Source organism: Protomyctophum parallelum (assembly GCF_964188405.1).
Source record: "Protomyctophum parallelum genome assembly, chromosome: 10".
Classification (NCBI taxonomy): Eukaryota; Metazoa; Chordata; class Actinopteri; order Myctophiformes; family Myctophidae; genus Protomyctophum; species Protomyctophum parallelum.
The window spans coordinates 8,319,038-8,343,183 of record NC_139704.1 but is presented as its reverse complement, the minus strand read 5'-3'; the positions used below and the strand labels follow the sequence as shown (position 1 = coordinate 8,343,183).

At 44.5% G+C, this 24,146-nt stretch overlaps 1 protein-coding gene and 1 pseudogene across 2 annotated transcripts; one reads left to right on the top strand and one right to left on the bottom strand.

Moving 5' to 3' along the window:
• Positions 1-12,872: 12,872 nt before the first annotated feature.
• On the bottom strand, positions 12,873-17,963 carry LOC310865287 (plastin-2-like; annotated as a pseudogene). The gene is made up of 2 exons: positions 16,061-17,963; positions 12,873-12,880 (listed from the first exon to the last, which is right to left on the bottom strand). The product of its transcript is annotated as a plastin-2-like (transcript).
• Positions 17,964-19,190: 1,227 nt separating this feature from the next.
• LOC310865340 (plastin-2-like) lies at positions 19,191-21,056 on the top strand (the record flags this gene model as incomplete). Its single annotated transcript, XM_083774391.1, has 1 exon — positions 19,191-21,056. One exon carries the CDS (start codon positions 19,191-19,193, stop codon positions 21,054-21,056), a length of 1,866 nt encoding a protein of 621 aa, XP_083630517.1.
• Between the last annotated feature and the right edge of the window lie 3,090 nt (positions 21,057-24,146).

The following is a 24,146-nucleotide window of genomic DNA, read 5'->3' as shown; positions in this document are numbered from 1 at the left end:
GTAGTTTAAAGATGAATTCAGCCATATAACAGTTGTGTAACGGAAGGCATTTTATCTTTGAGCTGTAAGAGTTTGTGAGGATTGGGAAAGTCTATCTGATATGTCTACACTTGCTCCATTGATGTCTATCGTAGATGCATTCAGTTCTCTCATACTCACACAGTAGGCCAACATTGTGAGCCCAGCAAGTGATTTGGGGGATTAGAAAAGAAACAAGGCATTAATTTTAAACCTCTATTACGACAAATAGCAGGTATACAGGGTGATATTTACATTGCATTCATCTTTTTCTTTTGGCCAAAATAGGGGTTGAAAGCAATTAAAGCTACAATCACTAAATTGTATGAGTGTTGTCTCCCTCTCCCTGTGGAGTGATGTAATTGCAATGTATCCAGTGTCCAAAGTTACTTCAAAATAACTTTATACCGACATGATTGTCAACCGGATACCTGAATGTCTCAATGGAATCTCCAACTACTACAGATGTGCTTGTAATATTCTATTACTATTAACATACTCTACCATTATACAGACTGGTTAAAAGAAAGTTGGATTCATTGTAGCTTTAATTTAGCCTGACTTATAACTGTAAACATGAGTTGTGAAAATATCTTAAGTGTAACATTGAACCGTTTAACTAAGTTTGAAGCATATGTTGTGATATGTGGTTTTCTTGTGTGTGTGTGTGTGTGTGTGTGTGTGTGTGTGTGTGTGTGTGTGTGTGTGTGTGTGTGTGTGGGGGGGGGGGGGGGGGGGGGGGGGTGTTGACCCATTTTCCTACCTTGTTCTTTAAAACAATTCATTAAAACATGCACAGGTAGTTACATGTATAGTAGTTATGTTTCATAGTCTTTTTCTTTGTATCAGTAGTCTGCGAATTTGTCAAGTGTGTGCGTGCGTGTTCTTAGTCATCAGATCAAGGCCCCACATGAATACAGTTGCATGCAGCATGCAAGCACAGCTGCACAGCTTCACCGGTGCTGCTGGGAGTTCATCCAAGGGTGGATATTAATATTATAGCATTACTCATTCACTCTGCGGTCCCGATTAAAGTGATTAATGGAGGATTTATTAGCATACTCCACATTACAGTGGCACGTCATGCACATAATCCTGGCCCCTATAGCGGTGCCCAGTGAGCAGCAGATTGGCATGCCATTCGTTCACATTTAACATTACTTACTTGGCTGTTTAAACGTATCCCATCATGGCCCTATATAACGGTTGTAAACTGTGGTTTATTGCACCTCTGAAATGGCACAGATTTAGAACAGATTTCAATTTATGAGATGCATTTCAAGTTTTCAACCATAATCGCCATAAGAATGTCGGCATCGTACATTTCTGTCGAGACAGGCGGCATTTTGTTCGGCATCAAATGTTTATGGGTCAGCGGGTGTTTACCTATCATATATGTAAAAAAGGGGGGCATGGTGGTGCCTGCAGTCGCCTCACAACTATGTCCTGGGCTTAGATTCCTGCTGGGGACGCTGTGGGCGCTGGGGGCGTGTTCTCTCCTCCATGTCATCAGTGCCCATATCCTAGGTTGAAAAAAGGGCCTTTCTTTGTCCCCTAGGCCTATAGGGTGTTCCCTGTGTCCCCTAGGGTAGGTACCCTAAAAAATAAAATGGAGTAATCCTGGTTAAAGTTCTCAACAGGCCTGAAAATGGAGGCCCGGCCCTTACTGGGCCCTAAGTGGTCCGGCCCGAGTTCCAGCCTGACTAATTATAATACATTTTAGGCCCGACCCAGCCCTAAAACCTTGGGTCGGGTAGGGTTGAGTTTGGGCAGAATTTCTGAATTTGATAACTCTAATCCTGGTGTCTAAACTGCCTCCCCCTGGCCAGCCGGGCGCCTGATAGAGGGGAGAGGAACTGGTTGGAATAACATGTTCTTTTCCACATGCTACCATGTCAGATGAAAAGAAGCGGCTTGGACTCCTCATGCATTGAAGGAAGCATGAGGTCAGTCTGTTGCTCTCCCCAGGTTGGCAGAGGGAGTGTAATGCCCAGGATTACACTGACATTTGACACTGGCTGAAAGAAATGGGTTACAAAATCATGGGATAATACATATAGGTGTAGAAACAGAACAGAGCTGGAACAGGGCCATCAAGCAAAGCTGTTGGCAAAGCTGATGACAGAACAGAGACAGAGAACCCGCTCTGTCGCTGTTTCGACAGTGTGAGCGTGCCTGGACCTTATGGCCCTCACAGGACACAAGTTGTTGCGAACGCAGTGAGCCACTTACTATGACAGCAAGGGCTGAATGTCTGTTGCGAACGCAGTGAGCCACTTACTATGACAGCAAGGGCTGAATGTCTGTGTGTCCCGCTGTTACACCACCCGCCCGCCACCAGAGGGCGCAGCTGTAGCACACACACACACACACACACACACACACACACACACACACACACACACACACACAGGGCGCAGCTGTAGCACACACACACACACACACACACACACACACACACACACACACACACACACACACAACCACACACACACGAGCTGCGTTCGCTTCCCGCGTTTGCGCGTCTTACTTGTGATGATTTGCTGTCTCACTTCCTCAAGAGACAAGGCCATATTGCACCTTTCGTCAGCAAGGGAAAAAACCCTGTTGGCCAGAAAGGCCTTTATAATGTTCTTCTTTGTACTTTCTCGGAGCCAGCTGCTCAGGTAGGGCTTGTTTTCACTGGTCCGCCAAACAAGCCAAAAATGTGTCCCTTTCCCTGACCGTTGCCCCAAAGTTATTAGCGCAGCCGTGCCCCGGAAGCCGCACCCCGGAAGCCACGCCCGGCAGCCAGAGAAAACTAGAGTTCTCAACATAGGCCCGAAAATTAAGACCCGGGGTGGGGACCTGGGCTTATACTGGGCCCTAACAGGGCTGGCCCTAGGCCCTGTCTGGCCTTACTAAATTGCACACATTTTGTACCCTATACCCGGCCCGAAAACGGCAATTAAAAAAAAAGAAAAATAAGGTCCATATATAGGCATTCCCAGACCTGTTGTTTCAGCGTGACCTCTCCCTTTAGGGCGTCTTACTGGTAGTGTTACTTCGCACCCACAGGTGTGATTCATTTGGTATATAATGCTCCAGATCGTGTGATAATGTGAAGGTTACAGACAGGTTCAGTGGAAGAAAAGAAAACTGCTATTTTCGTGTGCGACACCGCTGTATGTACGACAGAGTATAAATTAGATGCTACCAACCTTATTGAAAAGTGTTCCCTCTGTCAGGCAAATGCAATCAAGTCATTTATGCCCAGGTGTGGCAGATAAATGTGCAGTGGAAAGGAAGAGATAACTTTGAAGGAATGATTACATAACCATGTTTGCATGCAGGACGGTAGCCAGATAAAAAAGAAGTACAGCAGTTTCACGTGAGAATTTCAGATCGCAATCAGATTTAGATTCACTGAATCTCCGCGAGTTAAAAAACGTGAACAGGAATTTGACTTTTTAACCTTTGAGTGACGTAATACTAACCATAGCTCAACTGTCTGGGCACCTATAGGCAGCCAAGCCAGCCAGACGGCGTGCCACGGGTTTGACTCCCGAGCCCGACGGCCTTTGTCGTGTGTCACCCAGATCTCTCCCCCTTTCCTGTCTATATACTGTTTGCTATCGAATGAATGAATGAATGATTTTATTTATTTACGTGTCTGACTGCCTTTTGCAGCCCATCCCTTACGGGATTATGCAGACACAATTTACAGTACAATATATTTCTTGTGCCAACACCAAAATAATGGTAAAATACAATTAAACAAAAGTGAATATCATACAATATATACATAACATAACATAATCAAAGGTACTGTACATTCAAGTAATCGATTTTGTCGAGAGAGACGAGATAGAGACTATAAAGTGTTCGCTGTCAATAAAAGGCATAAAAAGCCACAAAACAAAAAATAACAATCTGCAGTGTAAATGTAACTCTGAGAGTGTCCAAGCCTGTAAGTAAGGGGGTCCCATTTCGTTATACTAAGTCTTGAGTCTTGACTGAGACATAAACTTTCTCTCGAGTCTCCAGCTATAAAAGGTTCGGGAATTCCACATGGATTACATCACACACAGACCTCACTGTGACTTTTGGCTTCATAGTGGCCCTCCTGTGGACAGCATTTAGAAAGGGTTTGTTTTTTTATTGGCAACGAGCCAAGGGTGACTGGGTCGATTCCCTTCCCTCCCTCTCTCTTATATGTACGCTCCAGTGGTTCAGGGACTGACTCACAGCAGCCTAGCATTCCTCTCACAGCAGATATGCATCATGCCATGCTTGTGCTAAATGTCTTTGAGAGCAGAGCACCCTGTCCTGTGATATTATCCCCCTCTCTCTCACACACACACACACACACACACACACACTCTCACATGCATGCATGCACACACGCACGCACGTGCACACACTCTTTCTCTCTACCTAAACCTTTTTATTGAAAAGCACACATGCACAGTCCTGGACACCTTCAAAACAACCCCCACTCATCATTGCATGGCCTTCGACTTTGTCCCGCTCCAGTATTTACAGGTTGTGAATAAGTAGGTAATGAATAACTAGTTATGTTGTCATACGCAGGAAGCCAGGCATGCAAACGCACACACGCACTCCAGACTTCCCAAAACAAACTGGTCAGGCGATATACTACTTGGACTCAGTCTCCGAACCCACCTCACTCCTGCCCATTTTGACAGGCTGGAATGGATTAGGGTTGACGACAGAGTACAGCATCTTGCAATGGTCCACAAGATTTCGCTACACCACCAAGATACCCATGTACCTGTCTAAATACTTCCTTATGTCAACGAAGTCCACATCCACAACACCAGAGGGAGTTCAACAAACCATGTACACATTGTACAACCCAGATTCGGCACAAACAAGGGACTAAATTCATTTTGCTCCTATGCCACCAAAATGTGGAATGCCCTACCAGGGCCCATACCAACAGCCATTAAGACATGTTAATCCCTTGACTCCTTCAAAAGCGCTCTCAAAGGGCCCCCGGAAATAAAGTCTGAGTAGTCCCCACCCCCTTCTCACCTTAGTGTATGTTTTTCCCTTTTTACTTCATTTATATGATGATTTTTTTTAATTAATCAATCAATCAAACAAACAAACAAACAGACAGTGTTTTGCAAACTTTTGGGGACGTTGCACTAGCATTGCAATGTATTGCATGTCTCCACTCTCCTCCCCTATAACATTAAATAAAACTGCAGGGGAGAATGATCTTGTCCCCAATTAGACATGCCTATCCCCATTCAACTAGTTTTATGTCCAAAATGTGTCCCAAAATGTGGTTATTTAATGTCACAGCTCCAACAACAATTTATGTTGCCCATTTGATGGTGCTTGGGATTAGTGAAAATAGCAGATCTACAAGCTCTGCTAAAAGAAATTGCTGACCTTGTAGATCGACTCTTTTCACTACTACTTCTTTTTTTTTCTTTTTTTTCTAATTTATGGAATTTTCTTTGATTTCTTCATTAAATTACTGAAATTTTCATTGGATTTTGTTTTTAATTCATGAAAGATGTTAACTTTTTTGGAATGTTGTGAAATAATAATAATAATATAATAATAATAATTAAAACCATAGAAATGTGTCCGCGACCCACAAATGGGTCCCGACCCACTGTCTGGGAACCCAACCCGGTCTCACCCAAAGAAATACCACGGATCCGGAATCCATGCATGACACTAGATTCCCCGACAATCCGTGTATATGTACTTTATTTCCTCCCCGTTCACTTCTATACGTTGCTCTTCAGTGACGTCACGAGGCTGCCCCGACCCCGTGGCCCGTGCATAATCAACTATTTGGGCTGTCGATTCGTTTGCGAACCACTGTCCTGCTACTACTCTACAGCACCACCTGAGTTTTTTGTTCTGTTTTAGGCCAAACGTGGCCAGCAGATGGCGCCTAAAGAACTATCTTTGAGACGCTCAAGACTGTGTGATGAACATTGGATGAGGAACACAGTAACAGATCTAGATAGATATAGCTCGATGGACCCCCCCCCCCCCCCCCACACACACACACACACACACACACACACACACACACACACACACACACACACACACACACACACACACACACACACACACAGCTTATGAATGTAAGATTCTAAAAAGGTTTATCACTTTGAGCTATAGATGGCTCTGCATAATGTCTGGATGGGAATATAAGCAGTAATCAAGATAATCTGTAGACGTTATGCATGTTGTTGACTGGTGTGTGTTGAAACACCTGAGTCAGTTGTCTGTCATGGTAGTTACAGTAGGCCTACATTATGTACATAGACTCGAGCATCATCATTCAGTAATTAATTATATATGACAAAACAGCAGGCAAAGCTCCTCCTCAGGTGGGCAAGGATATGGATTGTGGTGCACATTTGTATAAACAAGAGGTTGCAAGACCTAACTGAATAATGTACAAAAAGAAAGAAAGAAAGAAAGAAAGAAAGAAAGAAAGAAAAGCATATGAAAGAGAGCCTGATATATTTGTCATCGTCTTCTAAATTTTCAAACTGACCATTCCATATGAAATGATTTGCCATTTTGTTTAATACTAATGTCAAAACAAACGGATCAAGTAAAGACAGCTTATACGAATGTTGACTGAACATTAATGGAGATGACAGTTGCACATCTCACATCTCTTTTTGGCAAGTTCATGATAATGAAAGAGAAAGGAATGTAGTCGTAAGGTGTAATTGTATCCGTGGTGGAAGTGTCATGAAACATAAACATACTGTACACTAGCTATTTCCACCTAATGAAAGAGACCACAATGTATAGTGAGAATGAATGAGTCATGTCATGTTATTTTTTCACAAATAAACAGTGATGGAAAGTACTTTTACTTAAGTAAAATGTTGAGGTAATTCCAAGTATTTCCAATTTCCAGTACTATTACTTCTACTTCACTACAATTATTTGAAAACTTTAGTTACTAGTTACTTTGGAGATTTTAATTTTGATTAGAAAACATACATTAACCACTTCAACCCTATAAATTTTGGCCATTTGAAAGCTTTTGGCAATTTGAAAGATCTGCTATTTTCAATAGACTTTGTACACATTTTGAACTTGTGAAGTAGGACATTCTGTAATATGAGTACTTTTTACTTTTAGTACTTTAAGTACATTTTGATGCCGATACTTTTACTTGTAACAGAGTAGTTCTAAATTGCAGTATTGGTACTTTTACTTAAGTAAAACAATAGAGTACTTTTTCTACACTGCAAATAAATGGTTCACATACAATGGCATTGTGATCTTGTAGATTGCTGCTTTACTTAGATTGCTTGTAGATTGTATTTTCACTATTGTTTAAGACATGTATTTCTTCATTTATTTATTTTTCTCTAAACAATAATTTGAAAATAACAGGAAAGGTAAAAAACTAAAACATGGTTTGTACTTGAGACCATTGGGAATGGTATTGGTTAAGGCTGAGGACCAAATCCCAGAAGCTTCTCTCCTGTACAACATACTGTATCCCTAACAGCTTACTGCTTACTGTTTACTTTACAGCAATAAAGAAACAAGATCTAGTACAGCACAGTCTAATAATGGTTGTAGTGTTTGGCCTCCCTGCCCAATCTGTAGCCATCGATAGTGCAGTCGGGGGTGGGGGGGTCCTATACCTGCCAGTCCTAGCTGGAATTGCTCCAGCCAGTCTCCGACGGGATGCTGCTAGCCTAGCCCTGTCAAGAAAAGCCCAGAAGTACGACTGGCACACCCTGCACAAAGCCACCCACAACAACACCGGCACCACCAGGCAGGGCAGGCTCACATCTTGCCATCCCTACAACAAGGCATCACAAGAGATGTTACCGTCTATTCCTGAGGACCAGAGACGCCTGGCTGGCAGCATCGGGACACAGCCGGGCCCTCCCGCATACAGCGATACATCCGGGACCCAGCAGGTGGTGTAAAAGGAATAGAAGACAAGACATGAGACATGCCACGCCATTTATGGACCTCGCTGAACCGTCTGCGCTCTGGCATCGGACGCTTCAAATCATCTATGAAGAAGTGGGGCCTGTCGGACAGTGCGGCATGTGAGTGTGGCGAGCCTGAACAGACTGCCGAGCACATCACAGGCTGCCCCTTATACAGCCCACCCTCAGAAGCTGGCCTTTTTTACTTCACCTTGACTTCAAAAGAATCTTTCTCCTAGTACCTGATGATCATGATTTAGTGGGGGGAGAAAAATCACAGTATTCCATCTTTAACCCATTTAGATCTGAGGCCGATTCTAAAAGCGCCATGAAACCTAAACGTATACAAAAAAAAGAAGAAAAACAATTAAACAACTAGGCTAAGGCGACAGAGAGGTACATAGCTCCTGGACAGAAAGGTACTAACAGCGTAAAGGTTACACCAGGTCTAGCTAATTTGGGGTCGGCTCCATCTCATTTCATTCGTTTCCTGTAAGCATGAAATATTGTAATATACGATTTGCCAAATAGATCTTACATGGAATCAATACCCCCATAAGGGAATCATATAGAAACAGAGCCCACAGGTAGATAGATACTGGGGTGGTGGTGGGAGCGCAACAAACTAGCAGAATAGCACACAGCCGCAGTAGAGCAGCAGCAAAAAGAATGAGCTGTGAGCAGGGAGGTTTTAAATAGCCCGCCCCACTCAGATGGAGTGAGCATGTGACTGTCACTGATCAGCTCAGGAACTGCTGCTGCTTTGTCTCGTCTGCCTGAACTCAATAGCCTGAACATATATATATTGTTCTGCAGGCTTAATTTGCATCATGAACTATACCAGTGGTTCCCAAAGTGGGGTTCGGCGATCCCCAAGGGTCCTTGAGGGAGTTCCAGGGGGTCCCCAGCTAAATGATAATTAGGAAGTGGTTAAGATTAGTCAGCTGTGGGGTGGGGGTAGGGAACTGTGACGGACATTGTGCATTTGTTTGTTTAACTGTATGTAATGTGTTTTATTTTCGTTTTATTGTTCGTTTTGTCATTATTTATTTATTTTTGTTCTGTATTTATTGTTGTCAAAACATTTCGTGATAAGATTTTGTTTGTATTTGTGCTGCCATGGGGATGTGGGGGGGGGGGGGATATATGTCAATTGTTTGAAAATACTGTAAAGAAAATCAATAAACATATGAAAAAAAAAAGATAATTAGGAACCAAATGGACCCATATGTCATGGCGGCTGTGGCTCAGGAGGTAGAGCAGGTCGTCCAATGATCCATGGGTCGGCGGTTCGAATCCCGGCTCCTCCTGTTTACATGTCGAAGTGTCCTTGGGCAAGACACTGAACCCCAAATTGCTCCCGATGTGCTGGTTGGTACCTTGTATGGCTTCCGCCGCAATCGGTGTATGAATGTGTGTATGAATGTAATGCACAATCTATGTAAAGTGCCTTGGATAAAGGCATTATATAAATGCACCATTTACCATTTTATGTGTCTGTAACTCAGAGAGTGTATAAATGGAACCAAATGTTGGTTCCATTTGTACACTCTCAGAGTTAAATTAACTTTGATTTTACAATCTACATTGGGGTCCCAGAGATAGAAATGCCATTAAATGGGGGACTGGACTGTAGCCTTACAAATCTTCTCCCATGGGGGTCCTTGGCATATCTTTTCAAATGGGGGTCTGCGGGCTAATTAGTGTCAATTTGGGGTTCTTTGACATGAAAAAGTTTGGAATCCACTGAACTATACCATCCTGAACTATATACTGTAGCCCTGCAGGCTTCGCATCATGAACCACAGCAGGATGCGTCTTTGTACTGTTAATGCTCTCCAGCTCCATAAATCATAAGAGGGGAAAAAAACATGATAGCAAACAGCAAGAGAGAAAACCCCCAAAAAAAACAAAAAAAAACAATGAGCAGTGAATCTCCTCCCTGGTCTTCTCGCTTGAAGCTCCAGTTTCTCATGTTTCTTTTGCTCTCATGCTGTATTTGTGTGGTGGCTGAGTGAAAGCCACCACAGTGGCAGAGCGGCCCAGAATAGCAGAGGGCGGGGAAGGCCAGTGGACTTGCATGTGGGCCGCCGAGCTGTAGCATTTCTAAACCATACACTGGCCTGTGGAATGGAGGCTGCTTCCTCATGCATGCCAGTGGTCAGAGCTCGGCCTACACACCCTCAGCTATATCTGTCTCTCTCTCTCTCTCTTACTCCCCCTGCTTTTCTCCCGCCCGCGCGCACACACATGTAGTGGCTCAGAGCCTCAGCCTGATAGCCTTAAAAGTATAATATCTCCCTGAGTCCATAGGGATATCCCTTTGGTCTAGTGGTTAAGATGTTGGACTTTCACGTGGGAGACCCAAGTTCGAATCCCGGGTGTTACACACACACACACACACACACACACACACACATATACTGTGAAGATGGAATTAATTAAGTGGAAGGAGAAATACAAATTTGAAGATGACCACCTCACAAAGTTCAAACATACCTATACCTTCCTCTTCAACATACAGTAGGGGGAGGGGTGGAACAATGTTCCTATACAGAGGGAATACCGTTACGAAAATATGGACACATCACACCTGTCCTCCTTTCACTACACTTGCTCCCCATCTCCTCCACTACTGAAGGCAAAATCTCTCTTTTCATCCATCAGTGCATCCACAGACATTCTCCCCCCAACCTCAAAGAACTCCTCACACCCCACAATCCTCCGCTCGAAACCTCTGATCTGCCAACACAAGCTTTCCTCATTCCCCCAGGACCAAACTCTGCACCATGGGCCTTCTGCTCCGCATCTTTGGTTTGCTGTTTTTGAGCGGTGCACACCACTCCAATGACTGGCTGTATGCGTCCCTATGGGGGTGCATACGTTGGTTATTCATACCAACAGTCCGACAGGCATTAGTCCGACAACACTGTCGCTCCTGATATGCGTGGCCGGTTACATCTAACCTGTGGCTCCTGACATGCGTGGCAGTTTAAAACTAACCTGTGGCTGGCCTGGGCCGTGGCTCAGTGGTCCAGGCACCTTGGCCGGTAGCCCGAGTCTGGCAGTGTGCCGCGGGTTCGACTCCCGATCCCGACGGCCTTTACTGCATGTCACTCCCCCATCTCTCTCCCCTATTTCCTGTCAGCCTACTGTCTATCCCTCTATAAAAAATATAAAAATAAAGGCGAAAGCCTTTATGACATGCGTGGCAGTTTAAAACTAACCTGTGGCTCCTGACATGCGTGGCAGGTTAATTAAAACTAACCTGTGGCTCCTGACATGCTTGGCAGGTTAATTAAAACTAACCTGTGGCTCCTGACATGCGTGGCAGGTTAATTAAAACTAACCTGTGGCTCCTGATATGCGTGGCAGGTTAATTAAAACTAACCTGTGGCTCCTGACATGCTTGGCAGGTTAATTAAAACTAACCTGTGGCTCCTGACATGCGTGGCAGGTTAATTAAAACTAACCTGTGGCTCCTGATATGCGTGGCAGGTTAATTAAAACTAACCTGTGGCTCCTGATATGCGTGGCAGGTTAATTAAAACTAACCTGTGGCTCCTGACATGCATGGCAGGTTAATTAAAACTAACCTGTGGCTCCTGACATGCATGGCAGGTTAATTAAAACTAACCTGTGGCTCCTGATATGCGTGGCAGGTTAATTAAAACTAACCTGTGGCTCCTGATATGCGTGGCAGGTTAATTAAAACTAACCTGTGGCTCCTGATATGCGTGGCAGGTAACAATATTCTCTCGAAAAGAGTTAGTGCACTGCTCGCTAAAACTCAACAAAAATACTTGGTGACAAGCCCCATAGGCTACTCTACTTGTAAGGCAGTTACAGCACTCACAAGCCACACGTGCCATTCATAAAATAAAAGATAGTCAAGGTAAACTAATTACTGATCCAGCTGGGATTGATAAAAGTTTTGCTATTTCTATGACGAACTCTACCAATCTAAGAGTAAGAATACAGATCCACAAATCATGAACCGACAGCCAATTACCTACTGTATACCTTAGATGAGGATGCCGTCAAGGCAATGGATTCTGTGAGATTGAGCTATATCTCAATCTCAATAAAGCCCCCGGCTTCAATAAGATGGAGGGGGGCTTTCAGGCTTTCAGGTAGGAAGGGGCCAAACGTCCAAAGGTCACTTTTGGTTGCTCGTGAAACATGGACAATCTCGAACTACAAATATTACGCACACAATGTCCTATTTAACAGTGCAGAGAGTATTGTTAATTTAACGCGTACTCGAACACTGCTTGCTTGCAATGTGACAGGAATATATAATTGTACTCATTGTGAATCATTGTGATTGTGAATCAGTGTGAAATGTAAATGCAAATGTCTTCCAGTGCTGGAGAGAGAAAGTGCCATGGAGCAGACAGACATTATACTAATGCTGTTTCAGGTTATAAAAATGCTAAACAGATCTGGAAAATGGATAAACACACCCCACAGTGTTGTTAATCAAGGCGCCTACAGTCATCAGAGAGCGATGCACTTTGCACGATAACGGAATTCCAAAGACGTTATTGTACAATTACATGAGGCCTGATTGTGGCTAATGCAGTGTGAATGTTCAGCCGGCTCTATGGCAGAGCAGCGTCAACGAAATGGGAAACATTCCTTTTTGTTTCGGTTCACGGACATCTCAGGTAATGACACCGCTGGGAAATAACTCACCAGGATGTAATGACAGGCTATTGAGGAATTCCAGACTCATAGAGAGAGAGAGAGAGAGAGAGAGAGAGAGAGGGGGTATTTGTTTGAGAAAGAGCTGAGTTCATGTTTTCTTATTCCCAGCCTTCGCTGGTGACCTAAATGTGTTGAATTCTCTGGTGTGGAGTCCCATATGAGTGAAACTTTCTCCGCGTGTGGAGACAGGCTTCAGGCACCTGATGACGCAGACAAACAGACACTGCGGAGGTATGTGTCTACTGCACATTGTACACAACTCTAATCCCTGCAATATCTCCCACTCATAAATTCTTTGCCACTTTCATTGTCTCTTCTCTCTCTCTCTGTTTCTCTCTCTCTTTCATCTCTATTCGCTCACTCTCATTCTCTCTCCCTCGCTCTCTCGTAAAAACATTCACACACAAACATATATACAGCAGACCATTGGACACTGGACAGCAGCCAACTTTAGGCTTCTCGGCTGCTCAGTGCAATTCACTGCTGCTAGCTTTCTGCAGTCTTTGTAGTGCTTTAATGGCCTGCTACTTTACCCTTGTTCACATTATGTCCATCCCAACACGTCTCACCCCAGTAACGTAAAGAAATCCAAAGCTTGTGTACACACACCAGTGGTGCAATGTAACTGCAAATTTATACAAGTACTGTAGCCTACTTTAAACGTTTGAGGAACTTGTTTATTTGATTATTTCTATTTCATCCTATACTTTATTCTTACAAAATGGTAAATGATGCATAATTATGGGATGTTATCCATATGCACATAACACACATGGCGAGACAACCATGCAAGGCAACTTGCTCATCGGGAGCAGTTAGGGGTTCAAGACAATTCAACACTATAAGCGAAGGAGGGATCAAACTGGGAACCTTCGTAGTATTTTTCCACTGTGGAATTTGCTACTTTTACTTGTGTCAAGGGTCCGAGTATACTTTGTCCACTGACGCACACAAACACACGCCATCCTTCTCCCAAAGCCAGATATTCCAACTCAGTCTCACCCTGACTCAACATCTCTCTATACAGTACTCCCAGAGTCCTGTCTGTCTGCATCATGAGCGTCGGCTTCTGGGTGACGGCTATAGCCTTGGCTCCAGAGAGCAGAGGATAAACAGGCCCAGATGGGGAAGGTCGGATACGTCTGCCTCAGATGATTTACTCCTTAGTGCGGGACAATGGAGGGGACCGGCCTTATGGGTACACCGGCTACACATGGTCACCCCCCCTACCATGGCAAATCTGAACCACATGGGAGAGGTGTAGAATGATCACCTTTTGATCTGCCCTGTGGGAGAATATCCAGACTGCCAGCCAGGGAATGTCTCTATCCTGGTCATAGCATAGCATGAGCAGGCAGCCTCGCAGTGACCTGGCTGCCATGCCAGGGCGACAAGGAGTTCGTACCACAGTATCACAATACTGTATAGTAGTGTAGTATAATGATGGATTAAAAAAACAAACAAGCATTGGTAATTGTGACATCGATAACTGGTACAGTTTACAGATGTAAAAAATCAATACAAATTATATATTACAAAAGAATAACTGGTACAGTAACAAGTTAGGGGGGCGATTAGAGCTATAATTTAAACACCCATCCCCTGCCAGGATTAATGTATTTATTTATCACGCATTGCCAAGGTTTTCCCCCTTTCAACCCTTTCAAACCTTATTTTAAAGAATATGAAGACATATTTCACGTAGCCTACGGTCTTGGCGAACGGCCAGACTAAAGCTTAATTACGGTTCTGGTGGGCTTCGTGTATTCACGATGCAGTAAATGTCTCTTTGACACTGCTGAAAAGGTTAAATCACTAATCATATTCGAATAGTAATCAATCATTGCATGTTTGTTCAATAATAGCCGTCTCCCTGTCTCTCCAGCTCTTCAATAAACAGAAAAAAAAAATTCAGGTAGGTGACACAATTTCAGCCACCAGGGGGAAAAAAATAATTTATTAATTTCATTTATCTGCTTAGTTTGTACCAGACCGGTCGGTCGGTAACAATGGAAGTTGGAATGGAAGAGTACGCGTTCCACCCAACTGTCTGAGTCCCATTTATGCCCATATACAGTATGAAGAGTTCTGTGTCTGTCTCTCTGTGTCCCTTTATATGGAGTCCGGTGTCTCAGTGGCCCTCATGTTAGCAAGGCGTGCAGCGTCGTTAACCTGTCGCTCTCTAAAATTGGTTTCCCGACTAAAAAATAAATCTCTGTTTAATAAAAAGCTGGAGAGACATGGACATGGATTGGAGCACTTCACACAGGTGTGATGTTTTTGTAATAGTAGGCTACAGTTGTTACTGCACAATACTTTAAGTTGTAATGTTGCACACATGCCTGAAATTGCAATTCTGAGTCGTGTCGTGGCAACCACAGTGGTTATCATGAGTCACAATATGGCCATATATTGACATCCCCATTTTGCTTACAGAATGTAAGACAAAGATCCAATCCTTACAGTGTCATGTCCAATGTAGTCTCTCTCAACCTTATTATCCATCCAGGTCACAGTAAGAAGGCTTTATAAAGTGATAAAATGCACAACTAATATGCCTACCTCTCATGTTTGTAGCATCATTATTATTAGCAGTAAATCTTTATGTACAGCCCCGCACACTAGACACTACAAACTAGTACAAATTCAAGCGACCATCTCAACCTCCTAAAGGTAGGGTGATTTTCTTTGGTTAAAATAAGTGTTAAAAATGATAACTTTGAACGGCTTGATGAACTGTTTGACCGGCAGCAATACAACTTCGATACACATATGTGTCTCCTCAATCCTCATGCCAAACAACTTTCGTGTTCTGACTTTTGACCTCTGACCTTTAGATCCACCCTCCATTTTTAATTATATGTAAACCTGTTCAAATCTATCTCCTCCCGGGATCTTTGATCAAAATGCACAAACATTTCAACACGTTAACTTTGAACCTATACGGACAAAAACATCGAGGGTGCATTTCTTAAGTGAAAGAATGAAGGTAAGTAAGATTTATTAAAATTGCAGTTTCATGAAAATTCTTCTTCTGCCCGCTTTGTACATGAAATTGTATACAAGATATAGCTCTGCAAGCAGCGATAACAGGCACTCTGAACAGGCATAATCATTGATTATTATTACAAAACATACAGTAACCGTTTCGGCCATTTGAAAATAGCAGATGTACAAGCTCACAATGCGTCACATTGTGAAGCACTGTGAGCTTGTAGATCTGCCACTTTCAAAATATGTTTATTTCAAAACTTAAATGGGACATTCTGCATTAAAGTACTTTTTTTATTCTGGAATTTTACCTCGTTCTACATTGCAATATTGATACTATTATATACTGTACATATACATACATTTATATACATTTGAGTACTTTCTACCACTGGCTTTCTTCATGCCGCGTGCCACCAGGCAGGCGAACACCGTCATCACCATCTTCGGTTTCCCCTCCACCAGGTCTTCTGTCAGAGCGTACACTCGCGCGCCGATTTTCCTCGCCATGGAGATGGCGTACTTTGCGTTGTTGAGTTTCTCTTCCTCCGTGAGGTGCTCAGTCTTCAGCAGGTCGTAGCGAACAGAGCCAGGCTGGATGGCGTCAATCAGGTCCAGAACGGGCATGCTGCTGCCGCTGATGGCGCCGTCCTTGAAGCCACTGAAGGTGGGTTTTCCCACCTGTGCGAGCATGTCGTTGGCCCAGGACACGATGGCGTCGTCGCTCACTTTCTGACCTTCCCCCAGGTTCTCCAGGATGTTCAGGGTGTACCTCCTCATGAGCTGCCAGAGGAGTGCCAGGGTGAGCTTGCAGTTCCCTTCGTTGAGGTCCTGTCCTGCGATGCCCACCAGAGAGAATTTAGCGTCGTTCTTCCCCAGCGCCACAGCGTAGTTGCAGTTCTCCAACTTCTTCATGTTGCTCCCGAATTTGGAATAGGGAGGTTTGTTGACTCAGTTCCAGTCTACCGGAACCTTGATCTTCTCATACAGCTGGAAGAGGACTAATGCATCGTCAAGGTCCGCATAGAGGTGGTTGACGTGAGGTTTGACCCCCAGTGAGTTCATCCAGTTTCGGAAGGTGCGTTCCTCCCTGGTCTCACCCTCAATGGCGCTCCGGTCGATGTCCTGGTTCTGTGGCTTCTTCAGCGCCGGGTGCTTGTTGAACAGGTTGGCCACGAAGGCCAGGTTCAGCTTGGGGTTCCCGCACACCACATCTGTCGCTGTGACGAACTGCCGTGCGCCCAGTCGCTCCGACTGGACCAGCATGCACTCTGCCCTCTGCAGGTCATCTGGCTGCCTGATGCCTGACATGTCGATGGCAACAGGTGGAATGCCCTCCTCATCTCCGCTGGGAGCCACTCGGTTCAGTAAGTTGTAGTAAGCCTTAGAGTCCTTGATGTCAGAGCTGAAGTTGTTGATCTTGGGACATCCGGCCTCCTCCAGGTGATGGTTGGCCCAGCGCAGCAGCAGCTCCTCTGGAGACGACTTTGTCAGGTCCTCCAGACTCTCACCGTCACGCAGCAGGGCGATCAGAGCTTCACTTTTGTTGAGTTCGATGTCAGCAAACAGGCCAATCTTGATGACCTGCCACAGCAGACCGAGGACCAGGTGCTGCCTGCCTTCCTTTAGGTCCTGAGCTCCGATGTTCACCACATGACAGCCGATGGCCGACGCGGAGTTAAGAGCCAGGTTCAAGTTTTCCTGTGTTGTGAAGGGCGTGAGTTTCTTCTTGTTGATGGTCCTCTCGTCGATGGTGTCAGGCACCGACAGGTTGATCATCTTACATAGAACGATTCCATCGCCCACTGCAGTGAACAGGTCATCGCTGTTGGGGTCCATGGGTAGAACGTGCTTACAGTCCGGATCATTCTCCAGGGCTTTATTTACCCAGTTCACAAAGGCCACCTTCTCCTCCTCCGAATAGGAATGCTGTATGCCAGACTGCTCAGACGTTCCTGCAATAGCAAAGATCCCTTCCTTCTTATTGATGGATTTCCTGAAGGTTTTGGACACCTCTGAGCTCTTCAGTCCATGAACAACTTCAGTGAACCGGTGGAAGGCGAGCTGCTCTCCGGTCCCGGTGAGCTCCTGAACGATCTCTCTGACGCGGTACCCGGGCAGCGGCAGGTTGGCGGCTTTGAAGAGCACGTCAAGCTCATCTTTGCTGATGAAGCCATTGTTGTCCGTGTCAATCTTAGAAAAAGCCTCTTTCAGTTCCTCCATCTCCTCATTCCCATATTCCCATGGGCATTCCCATGGGATTGTATTAGGGCATCGTCTGGGGATGCCCATATATGGTCATATATTAGCATTCCCATATATGGGCTTAATATTGATGACAACAGGGATCTCCATATATGGGCATATCTGGGATTATATTAGGGCATCGTCTGGGGATGCCCATATATGGTGATCCCTGATGTCATCAATATTAAGCCCATATATGGGAATGTCAATATATGACCATATATGGGCATCCCCAGACAATGCCCTAATATAATCCCTGTTATGCCCATATATGGGAATGTCAATATATGACCATATTGGAACTCATGATAACCACTGTGGTTGCCGCAGTTGGTACAACACAGTTGGTACAACACAGTTGGTACAACACATGGATCTCCATCTATCTCCCTTTACTGCGAGGTCGCTTCTCGCCTTCAGGCAATTTTAGGCATGTGTGCAACGTACAGTAGCCTATACACGACAATTTAGGTGCAGTGACAACTAAAGTCTCTGTAATGTTGTACTATTACAAAAAAATCACACCTGTGTGAAGTGCTCCATGTCCATCCGTCTCTCCATCTTTTTATAAATATTGATGACATCAGGACTTTATTATGGCATCGTCTGGGAATGCCCATATATGGACCTTATATTGACATTCCCATATATGGGGAAGATCCCCTGGTGATGTTGTCTATGTCGCGACTACATACTTTATATACCCATATATGGAGATCCCTTATGATGTCACGTGATGTCACACGTCACGATGCGTGACCATATATGAAATGGACCGACCTCGACATTACTAACTCTTCATCACCTGGATCTCCACATATGGAGCTGAACCCTAGTGAACTCATCACCTGGATCTCCATATATAGAGATAATGAGACGTCACTCTGACATCATCAGGATAACCTGGATCTCCATATATAGAGATGATGACACATCACTCTGACATCATCAGGATAACCTGGATCTCCATACATGGAGAAAATGACACATCAGTCTGACATCATCAGGATAACAGTATAAAAGAAGCCCTCTGCTTCCAACCCTCATATTGCAACCAACGCACCCAGTTATCTCCAACGATCTCAAACCCTCAGAATCTACTGTCAAGACCTTCATATACATCCACACTCCCCTGGATCCTCAACAGCACTCTACAAGACAAAGGACACGAGACACAAGACGAGACCTCTTCAAGACTCTACTTCCAAGACCTTTGACCTTCAGTAGAGTATCAGAATGAACTCATCCTGCTGCTTAAATCAGAGATTCAAGATGGCTGCCACCACGCCGATATCTCCCGAGGAGATGGAGGAACTGAAAGAGGCTTTTTCTAAGATTGACACGGACAACAATGGCTTCATCAGCAAAGATGAGCTCGACACACTCTTCAAAGCCGCCAACCTGCCGCTGCCCGGGTACCGCGTCAGAGAGATCGTTCGGGAGCTCACCGGGACCGGAGAGCAGCTCGCCTTCCACCGGTTCACTGAAGTTGTTCATGGACTGAAGAGCTCAGAGGTGTCCAAAACCTTCAGGAAAGCCATCAATAAGAAGGAAGGGATCTTTGCTATTGCAGGAACGTCTGAGCAGTCTGGCACACAGCATTCTTATTCGGAGGAGGAAAAGGTGGCCTTTGTGAACTGGGTAAATAAAGCCCTGGAGAATGATCCGGACTGTAAGCACGTTCTACCCATGGACCCCAACAGCGATGACCTGTTCACTGCAGTGGGCGATGGAATCGTTCTATGCAAGATGATCAACCTGTCGGTGCCTGACACCATCGACGAGAGGACCATCAACAAGAAGAAACTCACGCCCTTCACAACACAGGAAAACTTGAACCTGGCTCTTAACTCCGCGTCGGCCATCGGCTGTCATGTGGTGAACATCGGAGCTCAGGACCTAAAGGAAGGCAGGCAGCACCTGGTCCTCGGTCTGCTGTGGCAGGTCATCAAGATTGGCCTGTTTGCTGACATCGAACTCAACAAAAGTGAAGCTCTGATCGCCCTGCTGCGTGACGGTGAGAGTCTGGAGGACCTGACAAAGTCGTCTCCAGAGGAGCTGCTGCTGCGCTGGGCCAACCATCACCTGGAGGAGGCCGGATGTCCCAAGATCAACAACTTCAGCTCTGACATCAAGGACTCTAAGGCTTACTACAACTTACTGAACCGAGTGGCTCCCAGCGGAGATGAGGAGGGCATTCCACCTGTTGCCATCGACATGTCAGGCATCAGGCAGCCAGATGACCTGCAGAGGGCAGAGTGCATGCTGGTCCAGTCGGAGCGACTGGGCGCACGGCAGTTCGTCACAGCGACAGATGTGGTGCGAGGGAACCCCAAGCTGAACCTGGCCTTCGTGGCCAACCTGTTCAACAAGCACCCGGCACTGAAGAAGCCACAGAACCAGGACATCGACCGGAGCGCCATTGAGGGTGAGACCAGGGAGGAACGCACCTTCCGAAACTGGATGAACTCACTGGGGGTCAAACCTCACGTCAACCACCTCTATGCAGACCTTGACGATGCATTAGTCCTCTTCCAGCTGTATGAGAAGATCAAGGTTCCGGTAGACTGGAACAGAGTCAACAAACCTCCCTATTCTAAACTCGGGAGCAACATGAAGAAGTTGGAGAACTGCAACTACGCCGTGGCGCTGGGGAAGAACGACGCTAAATTCTCTCTGGTGGGCATCGCAGGACAGGACCTCAACGAAGGGAACCGCAAGCTCACCCTGGCACTCCTCTGGCAGCTCATGAGGAGGTACACCCTGAACATCCTGGAGAACCTGGGGGAAGGTCAGAAAGTGAGCGACGACGCCATCGTGTCCTGGGCCAACGACATGCTCGCGCAGGCGGGAAAACCCACCTTCAGTGGCTTCAAGGACGGCGCCATCAGCAGCAGCAGCATGCCCGTTCTGAACCTGATTGACGCCATCCAGCCTGGCTCTGTTCGCTACGACCTGCTGAAGACAGAGAATCTCACGGAGGAAGAGAAACTCAACAACGCAAAGTTCGCCATCTCCATGGCGAGGAAAATTGGTGCGAGAGTGTACGCTCTGCCAGAAGACCTGGTGGAGGGGAAACCGAAGATGGTGATGACGGTGTTCGCCTGCCTGGTGGCACGTGGCATGAAGAAAGCCTGAGTCCAAATCCAGTGGTAGAAAGTACTCAAATGTATATAAATGTATGTATATAATAGTATCAATATTGCAATGTAGAACTACTCCGTTACAAGTAAAATTCCAGAATAAAATTTTGACATGAGTAAAAGTACAAAAGTACTGACCTCAAAATGTACTACAAAAAGTATCAAATGTAAACGTACCCATTATGCAGAATATCCCATTTAAGTTTTCAAATAAACATATTTTTAAAGTGGCAATTTTCATAAATCCTTCATTCTTTCACTTAAAAAATGCATTCTCGATTATTTTGTCCACATGGTTCAAAATTAACGTAATTTCAATACGTTAATTTTGAACCATGTGGACAAAATAACCGTGCATTTTGTTCAAAGATGATCCCAGGAGGAGATCGATTTGAACAGTTTTTTCATAAAAATTGTAAAAAAATAAGATTTTAACAGTTTTTCATAAACATTATAAAACATATTTCAAAATGGAGGGTGGATCTAAAGGTCAGAGGTCAAAAGTCAGCACACGAAAGTTGTTTGGCATGAGCTGGAGACACATACTGTATGTGGTCAAACGGTTCATGAGCTATGCCCGTTCAAAGTTTGCATTTTTAACACTTATTTTAACCAAAGAAAATCACCGTACCTGTAGGAGGTTGAGATGTTCGATTGACGCTTTGTAGTGTCTAGTGTGCGGGGCTGTACATAAAGATTTACTGCTAATGATGCAACAAACATGAGAGATAGGCATAGTTGCGAACGCACATGTCTGTGTGTCCGTGTGTGTCTGTCCCGCTGTGACACCACCCGCCCGCCACCAGAGGGCGCAGCTGTATCACACAAAACACACACACGCACGCACTCACACACACACACACACACAACTTAACTTAAAAAAAACTTAACTTAAAAAAAAAACTTAAAGGTATATTCAGTGATTTCACTTAATTCAAATATCACTTATTGTTTTGTTTTGTTGTGATAATCCTCCCTACTATAGAGTGTGCTGGCCATATAAGGAGTTCCTCCCTGTCCCCAGTTAACCCCTGGGGGTCAAAAAACCTTAGGTTTCGTTTTTGACTCTCTATCCTGATTGGACGAAAGGCTGGGTCCCACAGCCAAAAACGAAATCTAAGGTTTTTTGAGTGAAATCACTGAATATACCTTTAAAGGTATATTTTTGACCCCCAGGGGTTAACTGGGGACAGGGAGGAACTCCTTACGGGTATATGGTCAGCACACTCTATAGTAGGGAGGATTATCACAACAAAACAAAAAAATAAGTGATATTTGAATTAAGTGAAATCACTGAATATACCTTTAACTTAAAATGAAAAAGAAAAAACTTAACTTAAAAAAAAAACTTTAAAAACACTTAACTTAAAAAAACTTAACTTAAAAATAAAATCTTAAAAGAACACAAAAGAGAGAACTTCAAAAAGAAAACCTTAAAAAAGTATGTAATTTATTCTAATTGTTGTTATTGCCATTTACGAGCTGCGTTCGCTTCCCGCGTTTGCGCGTCTTACTTGTAGTTGTACATTTTATCACTCTTTATAATAGCCTTCTTGCTGTGACCTGGATGGATAATAAGGTTGAGAGACTATTGGACATGAAAAAGTAAGGATTGGATCTTTGTCTTACATTCTGTAAGCAAAATGCATTCGTTTTAGTAACGGGGTCACATGGTACATACAGTAGCCTTACACATCAAATTGTTTCTACTGTAGGCTATACTGTTATGACAGTCACATGGTGTTACGGTATTTTGTTTTACATTTATGATGACACGCTAAATCTATGTTGTGAGCGACAATAGAGTTTTATTAAACTCACATGCAAGGTAAGTATGGGCTTCAATTAAGTCAGTTTAGTCCATATTTAATAGATTTGTAAAAGCTTAAGGACATTAGAGTTCTCAATTATGTCAACGTACTAGATCTGTAACCTGGCTATTAGGATGGTGCTGCAACTCAGCTTGTGCCCTGCTCCTGCGTATACTATTTTGGCCCTCTGCATTCAAATCTCTCATATGGGGGGATTACTTCCCCAGTACTTTCATAAACTAAACCTGTAATTCTGAATAATGGAAGCTTTCATGGGGCATTAGATCATAACTTTGGTGAAATTACCAGCATCGCTAAATCACCATTTTTGTAAACTGGAAAGACCTCTGAAAGATATATTCGTCAGTAAATTATCAGATAGTCTCCACAACAATGGCCTCTTTCATGGTTTCAGTGTGCTGATGCCACACACACACACACACACACACACACACACACACACACACACACACACACACACACACACACACACACACTTAATGTTCCAGCTATCAAATGGCCTTCCTTTCGCGTGATCAGCTCCTTTGTGCCCCTCTGGTGCCTCTGTCTTTTGCACATGCTCAGTTTCACTGTGCAGTGCACACGCGTGGTGTCTCTGTTCTTCTGCACACGCTCAGTGGCTCTGAATACAATAAAGGCTGAGGTATCTGTGGCATGTGTGCCTAACCCCCGCAACAGCTCTCACTCTGCCTCTGAGGCACACTACAGTGTCTGGCCTGCTTACAGGCATCTGCACTATAGTTTCTGCAGCTAATTCCTACGTTTGGGGATGGGGGAATGCAGAGTGTTTGTCTTTTGTGTGGTATGTGCATTGTTGCAAAGCATAGAATCAGCCTGTCAAGTGAACAGAGACTGAGAGAGATGCCAGGCTAGGAGGACATTGTTTGTGTCAGAAGGGTTAAGTCCTTCGAGGACTATAAATCGTTTCCCCCGTGAGAGTTCGTCCTCTAAGGGGACAGACGGGTTGGAACAAGTCACCCTTCTATTGAAAACATCTTGTCCAGAATGTGATAGACCTCTTCTGGAATGAAAACCACCCTCTCTCCATATACTCAAGTTTTGCATGTCAGCGAAAGCGACTTTATTTTGTAAAAGCACTGACTCATGACTGTTGCCTTCAAAACTACATTGCACAATTCTCAACATGTTGCAGTCTGTATACTACCATGAAAAATAATATTTAGTTCAATTAATCAGCACCTTCAAATTGTGTACTCGGTTTGAAAAGTCTAGCTGGTATCAGTCTATGTGCA